The sequence below is a fragment of the Physeter macrocephalus genome, chromosome 6 (assembly GCF_002837175.3).
Source record: "Physeter macrocephalus isolate SW-GA chromosome 6, ASM283717v5, whole genome shotgun sequence".
Classification (NCBI taxonomy): domain Eukaryota; kingdom Metazoa; phylum Chordata; class Mammalia; order Artiodactyla; family Physeteridae; genus Physeter; species Physeter macrocephalus.
Window position 1 is genome coordinate 56,699,398 of NC_041219.1, and position 13,749 is coordinate 56,713,146.

At 41.5% G+C, this 13,749-nt stretch overlaps 1 protein-coding gene across 6 annotated transcripts in view; it reads left to right on the plus strand.

Annotated features, from left to right (window-relative positions):
* RAD51AP1 (RAD51 associated protein 1) overlaps window positions 1-13,749 on the plus strand; it is a 29,849-nt gene extending 16,100 nt beyond the window's left edge. Inside the window, exons 5-10 of one of the 6 annotated variants that reach the window (XR_002892578.3) lie at window positions 711-797; window positions 1,299-1,448; window positions 5,658-5,819; window positions 8,763-8,912; window positions 9,895-10,035; window positions 11,070-11,156. Coding sequence is in view for 5 of the 6 variants with exons in the window: in XM_024129217.3 (XP_023984985.1) it covers window positions 711-797; window positions 1,299-1,448; window positions 5,658-5,819; window positions 8,763-8,912; window positions 11,347-11,477 (680 nt within the window). In the remaining variant the exon portion in view is untranslated. Of the gene's footprint in view, window positions 1-710; window positions 798-1,298; window positions 1,449-5,657; window positions 5,820-8,147; window positions 8,723-8,762; window positions 8,913-9,894; window positions 10,036-11,069; window positions 11,204-11,346; window positions 12,411-13,390 lie in introns of those variants that run through there. The other 5 variants (XM_024129218.3, XM_024129217.3, XM_028490927.2 and 2 more) reach the window with 5 other exon arrangements.

Below are 13,749 nucleotides of genomic sequence, written 5' to 3' on the forward strand. Positions count from 1 at the left end.
GTGGGCTTCAGTAGTTGTGGCTCGTGGGCTCTAGAGCGCAGGCTCAGTAGTTGTGGCACACGGGCTTCATTGCTCCGCGGAATGTGGGATCTTCCCAGACCAGGGCTCGAACCCGTGCCCCCTGCGTTGGCAGGCGGATTCTCAACCACTGCGCCACCAGGGAAGCCCCCCAGACTGTTTTTATCTCCACATTATAGGTGAGGAAATTAAGTCTTGTAGAGGATAAGCAACTTTCCCCTGGTATATTGCCGATTTAAGAGCCTGAATTTGAACTTAAGTCTGATTAAAGTTTGTGTGATTTCAGAGCCAAAACTTCTAACCATATGTTAGCCTCGCCAAGTGAAGTCACTGTGCTAGTTTGAGCCTGGATCAGCGGTGCCCAACCTTTTTGGTGCCACGGACCGGTTTTGTGGAAAGCAGTTTTTCCACGGGGTGGAACGGGGAAGAATGGTTCAGGCAGTAATGTGAGCGATGGGCAGGGATAGGGAGCAGCTGTAAATACAGATGAAGCTTTGCTCACTCACCGCTCCCCTCCTGCTGTGCGGCCCAGTTCCCACCAGGCTGCGGACCGGTACCAGTCCACGGCCCGGGGGTTGGGGACCCCTGGTCTGGATCATTTATCTGTATCTAAATGGTGTTAGATTTTAGCACTCATCTTCCTATTTCTAGACATAGGTTGATTAGGGTGCTTTCTTCTTCCTTATATTTAGACATTGACAAACATGGCAATAGTGAAACAGAAGCAATGAGTAAGTCTCCTCATATCTCCAATTGCAGTGTAGCCAGTGATTATTTAGGTAAGTTTTTGATTTTAATAATATTTTTTCCATCGACATTTTCTAACTCTTATTTAAATTCCTGAAACTGTAACTAGAACCAAGGTCTTCACATTTGTGAAGGTTCTCTTCACCCCTTCTCCTTTGTTTCTTTCTGTTTTGGTTTTCCTCTTTTAACTGCAGACCCAGTTTCTCCCCTGGTGGAGGGTCACTACTACCCATGGCTTCTAGTTGACAGCAGCTGAACACTGAAGAAAGGGGCTCTATCTTCCCAGCTCCAGTTTGAAAATTCTTGGGGAAAGACTCTTTCAGTGTGGGCCTTGGACTTTTGCTTAACTCAGACTGTTGCCAGGAGACTGATGTATTATGATTGGCTCAGATTGGGCTGTGTGGTCTGTTACCAGAAGCACAGGAAGGAGAAAGCTGGGCAAATAAAAAGAGCAGGTGTAATAGAAGTCTACTCCACAGTTCTTTAAATGTTACCTGGCACAAAAAGTTTCGCTGATTTTTTTTATCCTGAAGATCTGGATAAGATCACTGAGGAGGATGATTCCCAGGGTCCTCAGCGGAGAAGAAAAGCGGCATCCCAGGCCGTGGTCCAGCAGAGGAAGATTCTTTTGGAAGACGGCGACGGCGACGGCGCCGATGACTCCGAAGCAGACTTTGCAACTGGTAGGTTGTGTCCAAACTCAACATTAAGCCTGTGGAGAGCCAGTAGGAAGTTCTTGGAGACCATGAACGTGTGCAAAGCACCGCTAAACGCTGTGCGCAAACTTGAGGAATACACAGGACAGTTCAATTCAGCTCTGGCATTTGGGGGAAAAGCTTTATCCGGAGGTGACCTTTAAGCCGTGCCTTGAAAAATGAGTAGCATTTAGGGGTGAAATAGCACTTCTGACTGATAGAAGGGCATAAACAAGAGAACAGGCAAGTGCACGTACAAGAGCTCAGTGGCGCTGGAGGTTCCTCAAAAAACTAAAACTAGGACCACCTCAGGGTCCAGCAGTTCCACCCCTGAGTATTTATCCAAAGAAAACAAAAGCACTCATTAGAAAAGATATCTGCGGCCCCATGTGCACTGCAGCATTATTCACAATAGCCAAGATGTGAAAGCAGCCTAAGTGCCCGTCAGTAGATGAAGGGATAAAGAGGATGTGGTATATGCCTGTGTCCACAGACACACACAGTGACTATTACTCAGCCATAGAAAACATGCCATTTGCAGCAACATGGGTGGACCTAGAGGGCATTGTGCTAAGTGAAATAAGTCAGACAGAGAAAGACAAAAACTGTATGATTTCACTTACATGTGGAATCTAAAAAACAAAACAAATGATCAAACAACAAAACAGAAACAGTTACAGATACAGAGAACAAACAGGTGGTTGCCTGAGGGGAGGAGGGTGAGGAGAGGAAAGAAATAGTTGAGGGAGATTAAGGAGGACAGACTTCCAGTTGCAAATTAAATGAGTCATGGAATGTACAGTGCGGGGAATATACTCAATAATTATGTAATAGCTTTTGTGTAGTGACAGATGGTAACTAGCTTATTGTGGTGATCATTTTGAAATGTCTAGAAATATCGAATCACTATGTTGTGTACCAGGAGCTAACACAGTGTTTAGGTCAATTATACTTCACAAATAAACAAATTCATGGAAAAATAGATCAGGTTTGTGGTTACCAGAGGCAGGTATTGGGGGAGGGGGAATGGGATGGAGGCAGTAAGTAAGTACACACGTGCAGCTATAAGATAAATAAGCACTAGGGATATAACGTACAACAGGACGAAGATGATGAACACAGCTGTGTGTTACATATGAAAGTTAAGAGAGTAAATCCTGAGAGTTCTCATCACAAAAATAAGAGAGTAAATCCTAAGAGTTCTCATCACAAAAAAACAATTTTTTCGATTTCTTTAATCTTGTGTCTGTGAGATGATGGAGGTTCACCAAACTTCTTGTGATAGTCACTTCATGATGTACGTAAGTCAGATCTTCGTGTTATACACCTTCAACTTACACAGTGCTGCATGTCAGTTATATCTCAGTAAACCTGGAAGAAACAAAAGAAAAAGACGTAGAAACACACAGACACACACACACACACACACACACACACACACACACGCAGAGTTCAGTGAGGTTTGCAGGGAAGGGAGAATGTGGTGGAGGTTGAAGAGGCCGCCTGGCACCAGATCGTGAAGGGTCTCAAGCCTGCTTTACCTTAAATGGAAGGACAAACATGTTCCCCGATAACACTCAGTGTACTTCAAGGAGCAATGGTACCAGGTTATCTTCATCTGCCCTAAGCCAAGAATGACTCACTCTCCCATCCCCTCGGAGCCGGTGGTTTATTATACTTGAATGTGCTGTTGGATTCATTTCAGACAACCTGAGTTATCTGGGAAAGGGTCCCTTCTTTAAGTGACATTTCAGAGTTTTCCTCCTGCACTGGCTCACCCTAGATTAGAAGAGAAAGGAACTTCTGTGACCTTCAGTGGGAAAAGAAAAGTGAAAATGGAGAGAATCAAGGCTTTTCTTAAGGACATCTAAAGATACCCCAAATCCATAACCTGAGTGTCTGGGCCTTCCAGATTTCCCAGTATGAGATGCTAATGACTTGGGATTCTGGGAGCTCCATTTCCCCACCTCCAATTTATTTAAATAGCATTATAGCCCGCTCCTACAGTTTATCCTCTCAAGCCAAGAAAAGAACACATGAGATACCGTAACCGTTGGGGTTATAGGAAGCTGTATCCTCCTAGATTCTATAGTCTGAAATTTTGGAGAAACTTCTCCACTGCTTGCCCCCCCTGAACCTAGATCCTCTTGGGAATCCAGAAATAATTATTTGATTTTGCAAGGTACTATTTATAGCGGCCTTCATGTGATCTGCTGGCCTTATATGGTGAATTCTGTATAACACGGTAACTGTTATGTGAATACATGGGTTGATTATCTGTTTTTAAAATTTTATTTGTGTGGGAAGAATGATAGAATAAGGACATCACAATTTGAAGATTGTAATGACATTGTTGATTTAGGCAAAGATCATCAATAGAAGGCTGACGAGGAACTTTACAATGGAGAATTCAGGCCGGCGTCAGCTGAACCAACCAGGAGTGGGGCAGCCATATATTCTGTGCTTTCTGATATTACTGACATAATGTGGAGAACAGAGTATCACCTATGATGTGTATTCTTGCCCAAAAAAGTAATAATAATAATAATGTGAGCCTGATTCTAATGGAGCCTTGAGAAAATTCCAGCTCACAGGAAATGCAAGAGTAAGTTAAATGACACCATGAGGAAGAAAACAGACCAATCCAGAATGTAGGACATTCCATAGGACAACTGACCTAGTTGCTTCAACATGTCAAAGTCATGGGGGAAAAAGGGATGGGATATTGCTCTATGTTAAAAGTGATTGATATGGGCTGGATAGATGATGATTCCAAGGAACTACTGTTAATATTGTTAGATACGATAATGACGTGTTTTTTATAAGTCCGTGTTTTTTAGAGATGCATTCTGAGGTATGTAGAAATGTAATAATGCAGTGTCTTGGGTTTATTTTTATATACTCTGAGAAGGAAAGGGAAGAAAAGACAGATGAAACAAATGTTGCAAAATATTGATGATTGTTGAATCTGGGTGGTAGTTTATTATTATCTACTGTTGTGTATGTTTGAAAATTTTCATATATATATTTTTTTATATAAAATATATTATTCCATACAGATAGTTAGGTAGATATTATATATGGTGGGTATGACAGTGGTTATCTCTGAGTGAGGAGATTAGGGAGTGGGCTTTCTTCTTCCTTAAAACTTTTTTGGTATGGTTGGCATTTTCTACAGTAAGCATGTACTGCATTTGTAATAATGTATACAAAAGTGTAAAAAGGTTTTTTATGAATATAGGGCTAATCCTTATTTACACTTAATTTTCAGAGTTTAGTATTTACAGGACATGATTTTCTGATCCTCTCTTCCCCTGAAAAATAGAAGAATCATTTCTTGACTCTCGAGTATTCTCTATGCTTTTTTCCAGAAGCTGTAGCTACTTAACACATTCCATCACTGGCTTGTATCATCCCATGCAGAATAGAAAGGAGTTTGTGGGAAATCAGAGGTGTGTCCCAGGTGAAATCATACACAGGATTGTCAGTTAAGATGGTTATGGTACGGTCAGTCTCTTCTCAATTCCCAGCGGGTTTCTGTTCTGGCATGTTGAAGTTGGTGTGATTAAGGAAAGGCACACGGTTATTATTACCATCAAGGTTATCGTTTTGGAAGAGCAGCTAATGTTATACCCAACCATTCTTCTCAAAAGTTGCTGAGTTAAACTGGTAAAATCAGAAGTAAGGATTACTGATGGGAAATTAATGATAATAGCAATAGCAAGCAATGCTCTTCTGTTCGCTATATGCCAGATGTTATTCTTTACCTATATTAACTCACTTAATCTGCACAACAGCCCTGTGATGCAGGTTGTAGGGTTCTCCCTATTTTATACATAGGAAACTGAGGCACGGTGAAGTTAGGGACCTGTCTCGGGTCGCACGACATGTCAGTGGAGGGGCCAGGATCCAGACCCAGGCACCATGCATTGTTTTGCCCCTGGAAACAGCATAGCACAAAGGGGCACAAGAATCTGGTGCAGAAGATGAAGTTGAGGCACTAGAAGCCTCACCATTTTTTTTTTTTTTTTTGCCACGCCGAGCGCCATATGGGATCTTAGATCTTAGTTCCCCAACCAGGGATTGAACTCCCTGCAGTGGAAGCGTGGAGTCCTAACCACTGGACCGCCAGGGAAGTCCTAGAAGCCTCACTTTTTAGAACTTTTTAGAGATGAGGTATGTAATCTTCTGTTTCAGGTGAGGATTCTGAGGACGATTCTGATTTTAGTGAGAGTGAAGATGATGAAAGTTTCACTGTGAGAAAAAGTAAAGTTAAAGAAATTAACAAGAAAGAAGTGAAAGGGAAATGTCCAGTTGAAAAGAAAGAGAAGAAAGCCAAATCCAAACGGGATGATGTGGGTAAGAGCAGTCCCCCATACGTCACTTCATACTGGACATGCTTGCTTACTTACCGTGCTTCTCTCACCTTTGCCTTTAGTCTCCTTAACCTTTTGCCAGCGTTCGTTTCTTGTTAAGATCCGTGGAAGAGAGCAGGCTCGGGTGGGGAAGGCAGAAGGGCAGATAGGGGCACTGACCCCCGCCCACCCTTCCAGCACGGACTGTTTTCCCCCTTCATGCTGGGCCTCCCTCTGAGTGGCTCCTGTCACCTGCATTTCACAGCGACAAAACTGAGGCTCCGAGAGGTTAAACCGTTTGTTGGAATTCTTATAGCTGATAAGCGAGGGGCTAGAATTTGCACCCAGGCTTGTCCATTCAGAGCGTAAATCTGTCCATTAGACCACATTTTCTCCACACGATTAAACAGGGAAGTTGGCGTGATTCTCATTTTCTGCTGTTGCGTGTGACTCAGTCTTTGAGTTGAGAACGCTTTTGTCATGTGTTTAGGGCCCTGTGGTTTCTTCAGAATGAATTCAGTTAGGAGAAACCAGTTTTACAGTAAAACTTTTGGAATTTGTGACGACTTGAATGTGGAATATTTGTTTCTTGTATAAAAGAAGTTATGATATTTTTGAGTTCATAATATACAATAGATTATTGTAAAATATAACTTCCTTTAACCTGCTTTGTTTTACTTATTGATAGATATTTTTATGTCTTGGTTGTTTAATGTATGTACTGTTTGAAACTAAACTTTCCATTATTCAGACCGCATTCATGAAGGGTGGGCATTGCTCTCACCTTAAATAGCACGGTGCTGAGTGCTGGTGCTGAGTACTTACTAAGAAATGAGAGCTAGGTACTGATTGAGTCGTATTCCTCCCACCACTGTATTCTCAATTAGCCAGGTTTTAATTGGTGTTTTTTTGCAATTGGCAAATTCATCTGGTTTCCAGAAATTAGATTTTAAATGTAGGGGTTTTTAGAGGTAAAACTGTGTATTAGTTTCCAATTGCTGCTGTAAAAATTTATCACAAATTTAGTGGCTTAAATCAACACAAATTTATTACTTTACCGTTCTGCAGGTCATAGGTTCAAAATTTTCCTCACTCGGCTAAAATCAAGCTGCTGGCAGAGCTCTGTTCCTCTGTGGAAGTTGAAGGGGAGAAGAACCCCCTTTCCTGCCTTTTCTAGCTTCTAGAGGCCGCCTGCTCTCTGACGGGTGGTCCACTTCTCCCTTCAGAGCCATCACATAACTCTCTCGTTCTCCCAGTTCTCACTTTCGCTTATAAGCACCCTTGTGAGTACACTGGGGCCATCGGATAACTCAGGATAATCTCCCCATCTCCAGAACCTTAATTTAGTCACACCTGCTAAGTCCCTTTGCTGTGTAAGGTAACATGAGCACACATTCTGGGAATTAGGAGACAGGTCTCTTTAAGGGACCGCCTACCACCAACTGATATGAAAAAGTCATTGACAATAGGAAAAAAAACCTAACATGAATATATTTCATATTTTCTTCAGATGTTTGTTTATGCTTTCTCACCAAAACATTCTAAAAACTAAAGATAAAATTTCAGTTTCCAGGTTGGCGTTTGCCGCTTACAGTCTTCCATATACCCTGGAGCAAGTTGCTTCCCGAGAAAATTTCCTATGTAATATTAGAAGTAAAGTTTAACAGCTAAATAATGAGATTAAGAATTTGGAAAGATGGATTATATTTCTAGTCCCACTAATAATGTACGGATAACCTCTAAGCGTCTCTGACCTGGCAGGTGTTATAATTTTTCCCTGAATAGAGAAAATTTCAAGAGCTATGGTGTCCAATATGGTAGCCACTAGCCAAAGTAGCTCTCTCATATTTAAATTAATTAAAATTAGATGAAATTTAAAAGTCAGTTCCTTGGTTTTGCTAACCACATTTCAAGTGCTCACTAACTGTATGTGGCTTGTGGCTACCATATTGGACAGCACGAAATACAGAACGTTCCCATCACGGCAGAAAAGGCTGTGGGACGGGGCTGACCTAGAGAATGTAGATGTTAACGTTAAGAAGAGTGTTTAGTGAAAACGTTCATATGCACAGGCACTTAGAGCCACCTAGGCATCTCGAAGCAAGCATTATCTGAGAGTGAACTTGTATTCTGCTTCTCCCTCCATCAAAAACAAACAAACAACCCAAATCCACTCCCATTCTGTGTTCATTCTCTGGGTAAATGGTGCCATCAGATGGCGTGTTCCTGACAGGAACTTGCCAATCATGATTATTCCCTCATCTCCAGCACGCCTCCCCCTTCTAATTACTAAAAACTATCCACTCTGTTTTCCTGCCTTTCTCCCCCTTAGTTCAGGCCCGGATCCCCTCTCACCTGGGTTACCATAGAGCCGTCTAGGTGGTCTGCTTTTACACTGCCCTCGGCAAGATGCTTCTAGATGTAAGTTCCCTGCCCCATGACCACCTCTAGAGTCTGTCATCTCTCTTACCACGTTGCACTGTACGCATCTCTGTACTTTTCTGCCCTTTCTACTAGACTCTAGTGACTGGACCGTAAATTCCTGGAGCCTAATAAAATGTCTCACTGACATATTACTTTGAGACACTATTGTGTGATGATTACAAGTGTGGACTCTGGACTTAGACACTTACTAGCTCTCAAACTACAGGCAGATTGTTTAACCTCTCTGTTTCCTTAACTGACAGTAGGGATAGTCACTTCTGTATTGGAGTTGCTCTAAGGGTTAGAGGTAATGTATATGGTACGCTTACCATACTTCCTAGCATGTAATGCTCATAAAAGATGGCTATTCTTAGACTCTCAATAAATGTTTAATGAGTTTTTCAAATTTATGATTCTGCTTCTTTAATTGTTATAAGCTTATGTAACTTGATAATTTCCACATATACATGCTAGGCTTTATCTTCCTCTGTGACCCCTTTTTTATGTATATTTTTCAAATAAGTGACTTCAGTAGATTCTGCTCCTGCTGCTGTCAAGTCAGAATCTTGGCCCTCACCGAAAAAGGTTTCTCCTTCTTCAGAGGTCACTAGGAAGCCGTTACAAATACAAAGTCCTCCAGCTGAAAGCAAGAGGCCTAAGTGGGTCCCACCAGGTACAGTATATTTATTTACTGCTCAAGGGCAGGGGCTTGGAAAATTACCACTAGTAGATTTTTTTTTTCTTAGTTGTAAATGTTACATATGAGCACTTCCTCATGTTATTTTTTAAAATTTATTTTTATTTTATTAAAAAAATTTTTTTTGGCTGTGTTGGGTCTTCGTTGCTACGCACAGGCTTTCTCTAGTTGCAGCGAGCGGGGGCTACTCTTCGTTGTGGTGCACAGGCTTCTCATCGTGGTGGCTTCTTTTTTTGCAGAGCGTGTGCTCTAGGCGTGCGGGCTTCAGTAGTTGCAGCATGCGGGCTCAGTAGTTGTGGCTTGCGGGCTCTAGAGCGCAGGATCAGTTGTGGCACACGGGCTTGGTTGCTCCGCGGCATGTGGGATCTTCCCGGACCAGAGCTCGAACCCGTTCTCCTGCATTGGCAGGCGGATTCTTAACCACTGCGCCACCAGGGAAGTCCCGGAAGATTAGTTATTGAAATAATAAGCTCTGTCAGTTCAAGGATAATCCTTAGTGTATTTCTTCTGAGAATAATTAGTGATTCCGCAACAAAAGAATTTTAAAAGTATTGATATAATGACTGTAGAAATTTGAAGGTAGCATAAGCAAAAAGATAAAAAAAATAGTGGATTGATGGGTAAAGAATCACGTCATAAAACACAAAGTGCTTATAAATTCATTGTGTGGAAGGGCCGGGCAGGTGACAGAGGTGAGGGAATTGGGCCTGGGGAGGAAGCGTGAGTGAGCGGGCGTTGCTGCCCTCGAGAGCGCGTGCCCTCTGGAAGGAAGCCGCCGTTCCTCTGCTCCACCCGGTTGTTAACATGCAGGATTATGGGCCTCGTATTTCCACGTCTGAGTTTTTCAAGAGAAGCCAGAAATACAGATTTTAGTGTGAAATCTCCTAGTTCTTAAAAGTGGACTTTTAAAAACACCATGTGGACCAAACTATATCTGAGAGCAGGATTTGACCCTCAGGTTGCCAGCTAGCCTCCTGTCTTATACGAATGTGAGAAGACCAGCAAGATTCCAATGGGAAAATGAGCCAAGGACATAACATACCACTGCCCCCAAGAAGTACAACTAGAAACCAATATGAAAAGAATTGCAGCCTCACTGGTAATCAAGGAAATGTAAATTAAAATAATAAAATGCTGTTTTATACCTCTCAAACTAGAAAATAATAGTTATATTATTATATATAATAATATAGTATTATTATAATAATAAAGTATCAACCAGTGCACTCTGGGTTGTGGGGTAGCAGGTATAATTATTTACTATAAATTTATAACCCCTTTACAGGACAGCTTGACAGGAGCCATAAAAATAAATCGATCTTTTGACTTAGGAACTAATCTTGGGAATTTATCCTTAAAAAGAATTCAAAAGAAGGAAAAGTAGTAAGTGGTCAGTAGTAAGTGATTTTTTTATAGCCATTTATAGAAAAGTGGTGAAAAACTAGAAACAACCCGGAAGTTTGTTGTAGGAATTTGATCAATAGGTGGCACGTATGTGCAACTAAGCATGATAAATCAGATGGCTGGAAACATGGAAATGTTCATAAAACCTTTGTATGAAAAAAATACACACACTTGTACTTATTACGGCTAAAATCATGATCAGCTACGAACATACATGTGGATAAATTCTGAAATTTAACACTCGTTGGAAATGATTGCTGTATTAGAGTGGTAGCATAAATGAAACTAGTGTAAATAAAGAAAAATGGTATTTGTCATATTTAAAGTTATGTGATATTTGAAAAAATAGATTCTGTAAGGAGTACTTGTAAAAGTTGCAGAATTTTGTAAAAATGTGTTAGATTTTGCTACTACTTTAGAAATTATAATTCCATTCATTTTTTTATGTCTTTACAATCAGTGTTCTTTGCTCCCAACTTTCCTATTTAGCTTTCACATTTAAAGTTTTGGTGTCATTACCTTGGCCTCTGAGGATGTTTGAAAATATGCAATGCTATATATTTTCTGCTCTTTAGTACTTCCCATTCTTTTGATCTAATATGTAAATCGATAGAACCTGCATAGCAGAATAACGCTTAACTCCTTTTTTTGGCCTCTTCTGTTTTATAAACTGCCCTTTGTTACGAGATTTCTGACGTTCTCAGCATCAGGTGATCTGTCTTCTTGCAGCAGTGTCCGGAAGCAGCAGCCGTAGCCCCCTGACAAGAGTGTCTGTGAGGTCTCCAACTCAGAGTCTCCGCCCTGGCTTGTCCCGAGTAGCACGAGTTAAACCTTTGCATCCAAATGCTGCTAGTAGCTGAGTGTAGTGGCTCTAATATGCGCATCGATAGAACCTGCATAGCAGAATAACGCTTAACTCCTTTTTTTGGCCTCTTCTGTTTTATAAACTGCCCTTTGTTACGAGATTTCTGACGTTCTCAGCATCAGGTGATCTGTCTTCTTGCAGCGGTGTCCGGAGGCAGCAGCCGTAGCCCACTGGCAAGAGTGTCTGTGAAGTCTCCAACTCAGAGTCTCCGCCTTGGCTTGTCCCGATTAGCACGAGTTAAACCTTTGCATCCAAATGCTGCTAGTAGCTGAGTGTAGTGGCAAGAAAATGTTTGATTAAGAAGATCTCACTTTTATAAGCATGTTATATTTGTGTTCATATTTGAGGAGGGAGGGTATTGTAACATAAATGAATCCTTTAAAGTTGTATAAATGATCTCTACCTGTTTTGTGATTGTTCTCTGAAAAGCTATCTGAGACTTCAGTAAGAGGTTTGTTTATAAGAATTATCTTGGAATGTCATTCCCTTCTGAAGAGCATGTTCTCTTTCCCTTATATGTATATAATAAGTCATTGTCATTACGTGGCTGTCAATTTGACATGGAGGATGTCCCCGTTACATGTTGTTCTTTCCTAGTAACATGCCCGATGCTTCTTTCTGGCTTTGTCTAGTTTATGGCACCTGAAATTTAACTGTGCAGAGTTTATCTGGCAAAAGGAAAATTCCCATTTCTCCCAGGAGACATTTCTGAAATCTTGTAAGTTACTTAACATGCATTGTCAGTTTTGTTGCAATAGTGTTTCATATTTTAGCCAAATGTTTTTATATTGAGAATTCAGAATAATTTTCCATATTAAAACAGTTGCTATACTATAGCGTATGTCTCCTACTTCGAAGTGGATGGTTAGATAGCAAATAGAATTTTGTGACATTTTATGAAGCCCTCATTGTCAAAACCTTTAATAAAAGTGAAAAAGTTGTGATATGCACTTTTCCTTGATACTAACGCATCCATCTGTCTCTGTCTACATTTCACGATAAAATGAGTGCTTTGCAAAAAAAATGTTAGCCTTTTTGTTGTAAATATAAAGGGGAAGAGCTGTTTCTTAAAGTCGTCACTTTTACATTAAGCCCGTGCTTTAGAGGGTGGCTGTCAAGTACTTGTCACCCCTATTGTATTAGGTAGTACAGCCCTTTAGGAAGCTTATATCCTAATTCACTGTGAGTAAAAATAGTGATAGATATTTTATATTTATGATGAGAACTTCAACCAAACCAAATTTCAATTCTTAATAAAAATACTTTGGGGCTTCCCTGGTGGCGCAGTGGTTGAGAGCCCGCCTGCCGATGCGGGGGACACGGGTTCGTGCCCCGGTCCGGGAAGATCCCGCCTGCCGCGGAGCGGCTGGGCCCGTGAGCCATGGCCGCTGAGCCTGTGCGTCCGGAGCCTGCGCTCCGCAGCGGGAGAGGCCACAACAGTGAGAGGCCCGCATACCGGAAAAAAAAAAAAAAACAAACAACTTTGAATCATGTTAACCATTAAAAAATATATAATACTTAGCTCAGTTCTTCTTGGTTAATGAAATATCTATGTTAATGTGGAGATAAGTATTTAGAATTATGATTAAAGTGATGATTTTATGTAGGAATTATGATCCTACTGCTATTATATATATTTTTTCTTATCGAGTGTATATTTTCTACTGTCTTACACCCCCTCACGTACCCCACCCCACCCCCTCTTGGAAACATGTTTCCCAGGGACATGGTATTGAGGTACTCTGTATGCTGCAGTTTAACAATCAACATTTATTAAGAGCCTACCCTGTGTTAGTACTAATATCATTAATTAATCATCTGGACCAGCTTGATGCACCTGTTTTCTCTATGCTATTGATATTAGTAGTTTCCACTGAAAGTTACCTTAAGGTGTGTCAAAACTGGCCTTGCAGAAAGCACTCATGACCTTTCTGTTGCCAAACCCAGGGTACACTTTCTCACCTTATCTTATAGACCCTATTCATTATACCCTGCTTAGTACATTTTATTTCTGGGCCCGTATGACACCATTCTTTCGTACTTTTCTCCCCGCCTCCCTGCCTACTCTTCGTTGTTTGTGGCTTGCTAATCTTTTGTGTCACCTACACCCACAGCTCTCACTACCGTACCGTATTCTGTGAGCTTCCATTCTTTCCCCCCCACCCGGTCCTTTTTTCTTTCAAAGCTTGGGCAACTTCAAGTTCCAACGGTCACCAGTGTGACAGCGACCGCCAAGTCAGGATCTTTACCGCGGACCTTGCTCTTGACACAGACCACTTGGTCACGTGACGTAAGTCATCCCTGAATCAATAACGTCTCCCCCTCCCCAGGCCTTTTCCCTCCTGTATTTTCTGTTAGTAGATAGCATCACCGTCAGTCAACTGAGGTGCCTCAGGCGCTTGCACCCGTCACATCCGGTCAGCAAGCTCTAGTCCATTTCCTGCGTTTCTCAAAACTGCTCTCTCCTTCCACTTGCTGCCTTTACTCTGACTACTAACGGGCGTCCTTGCCTTGACTGGTAACCTACTCGGGCCTACCCATCAA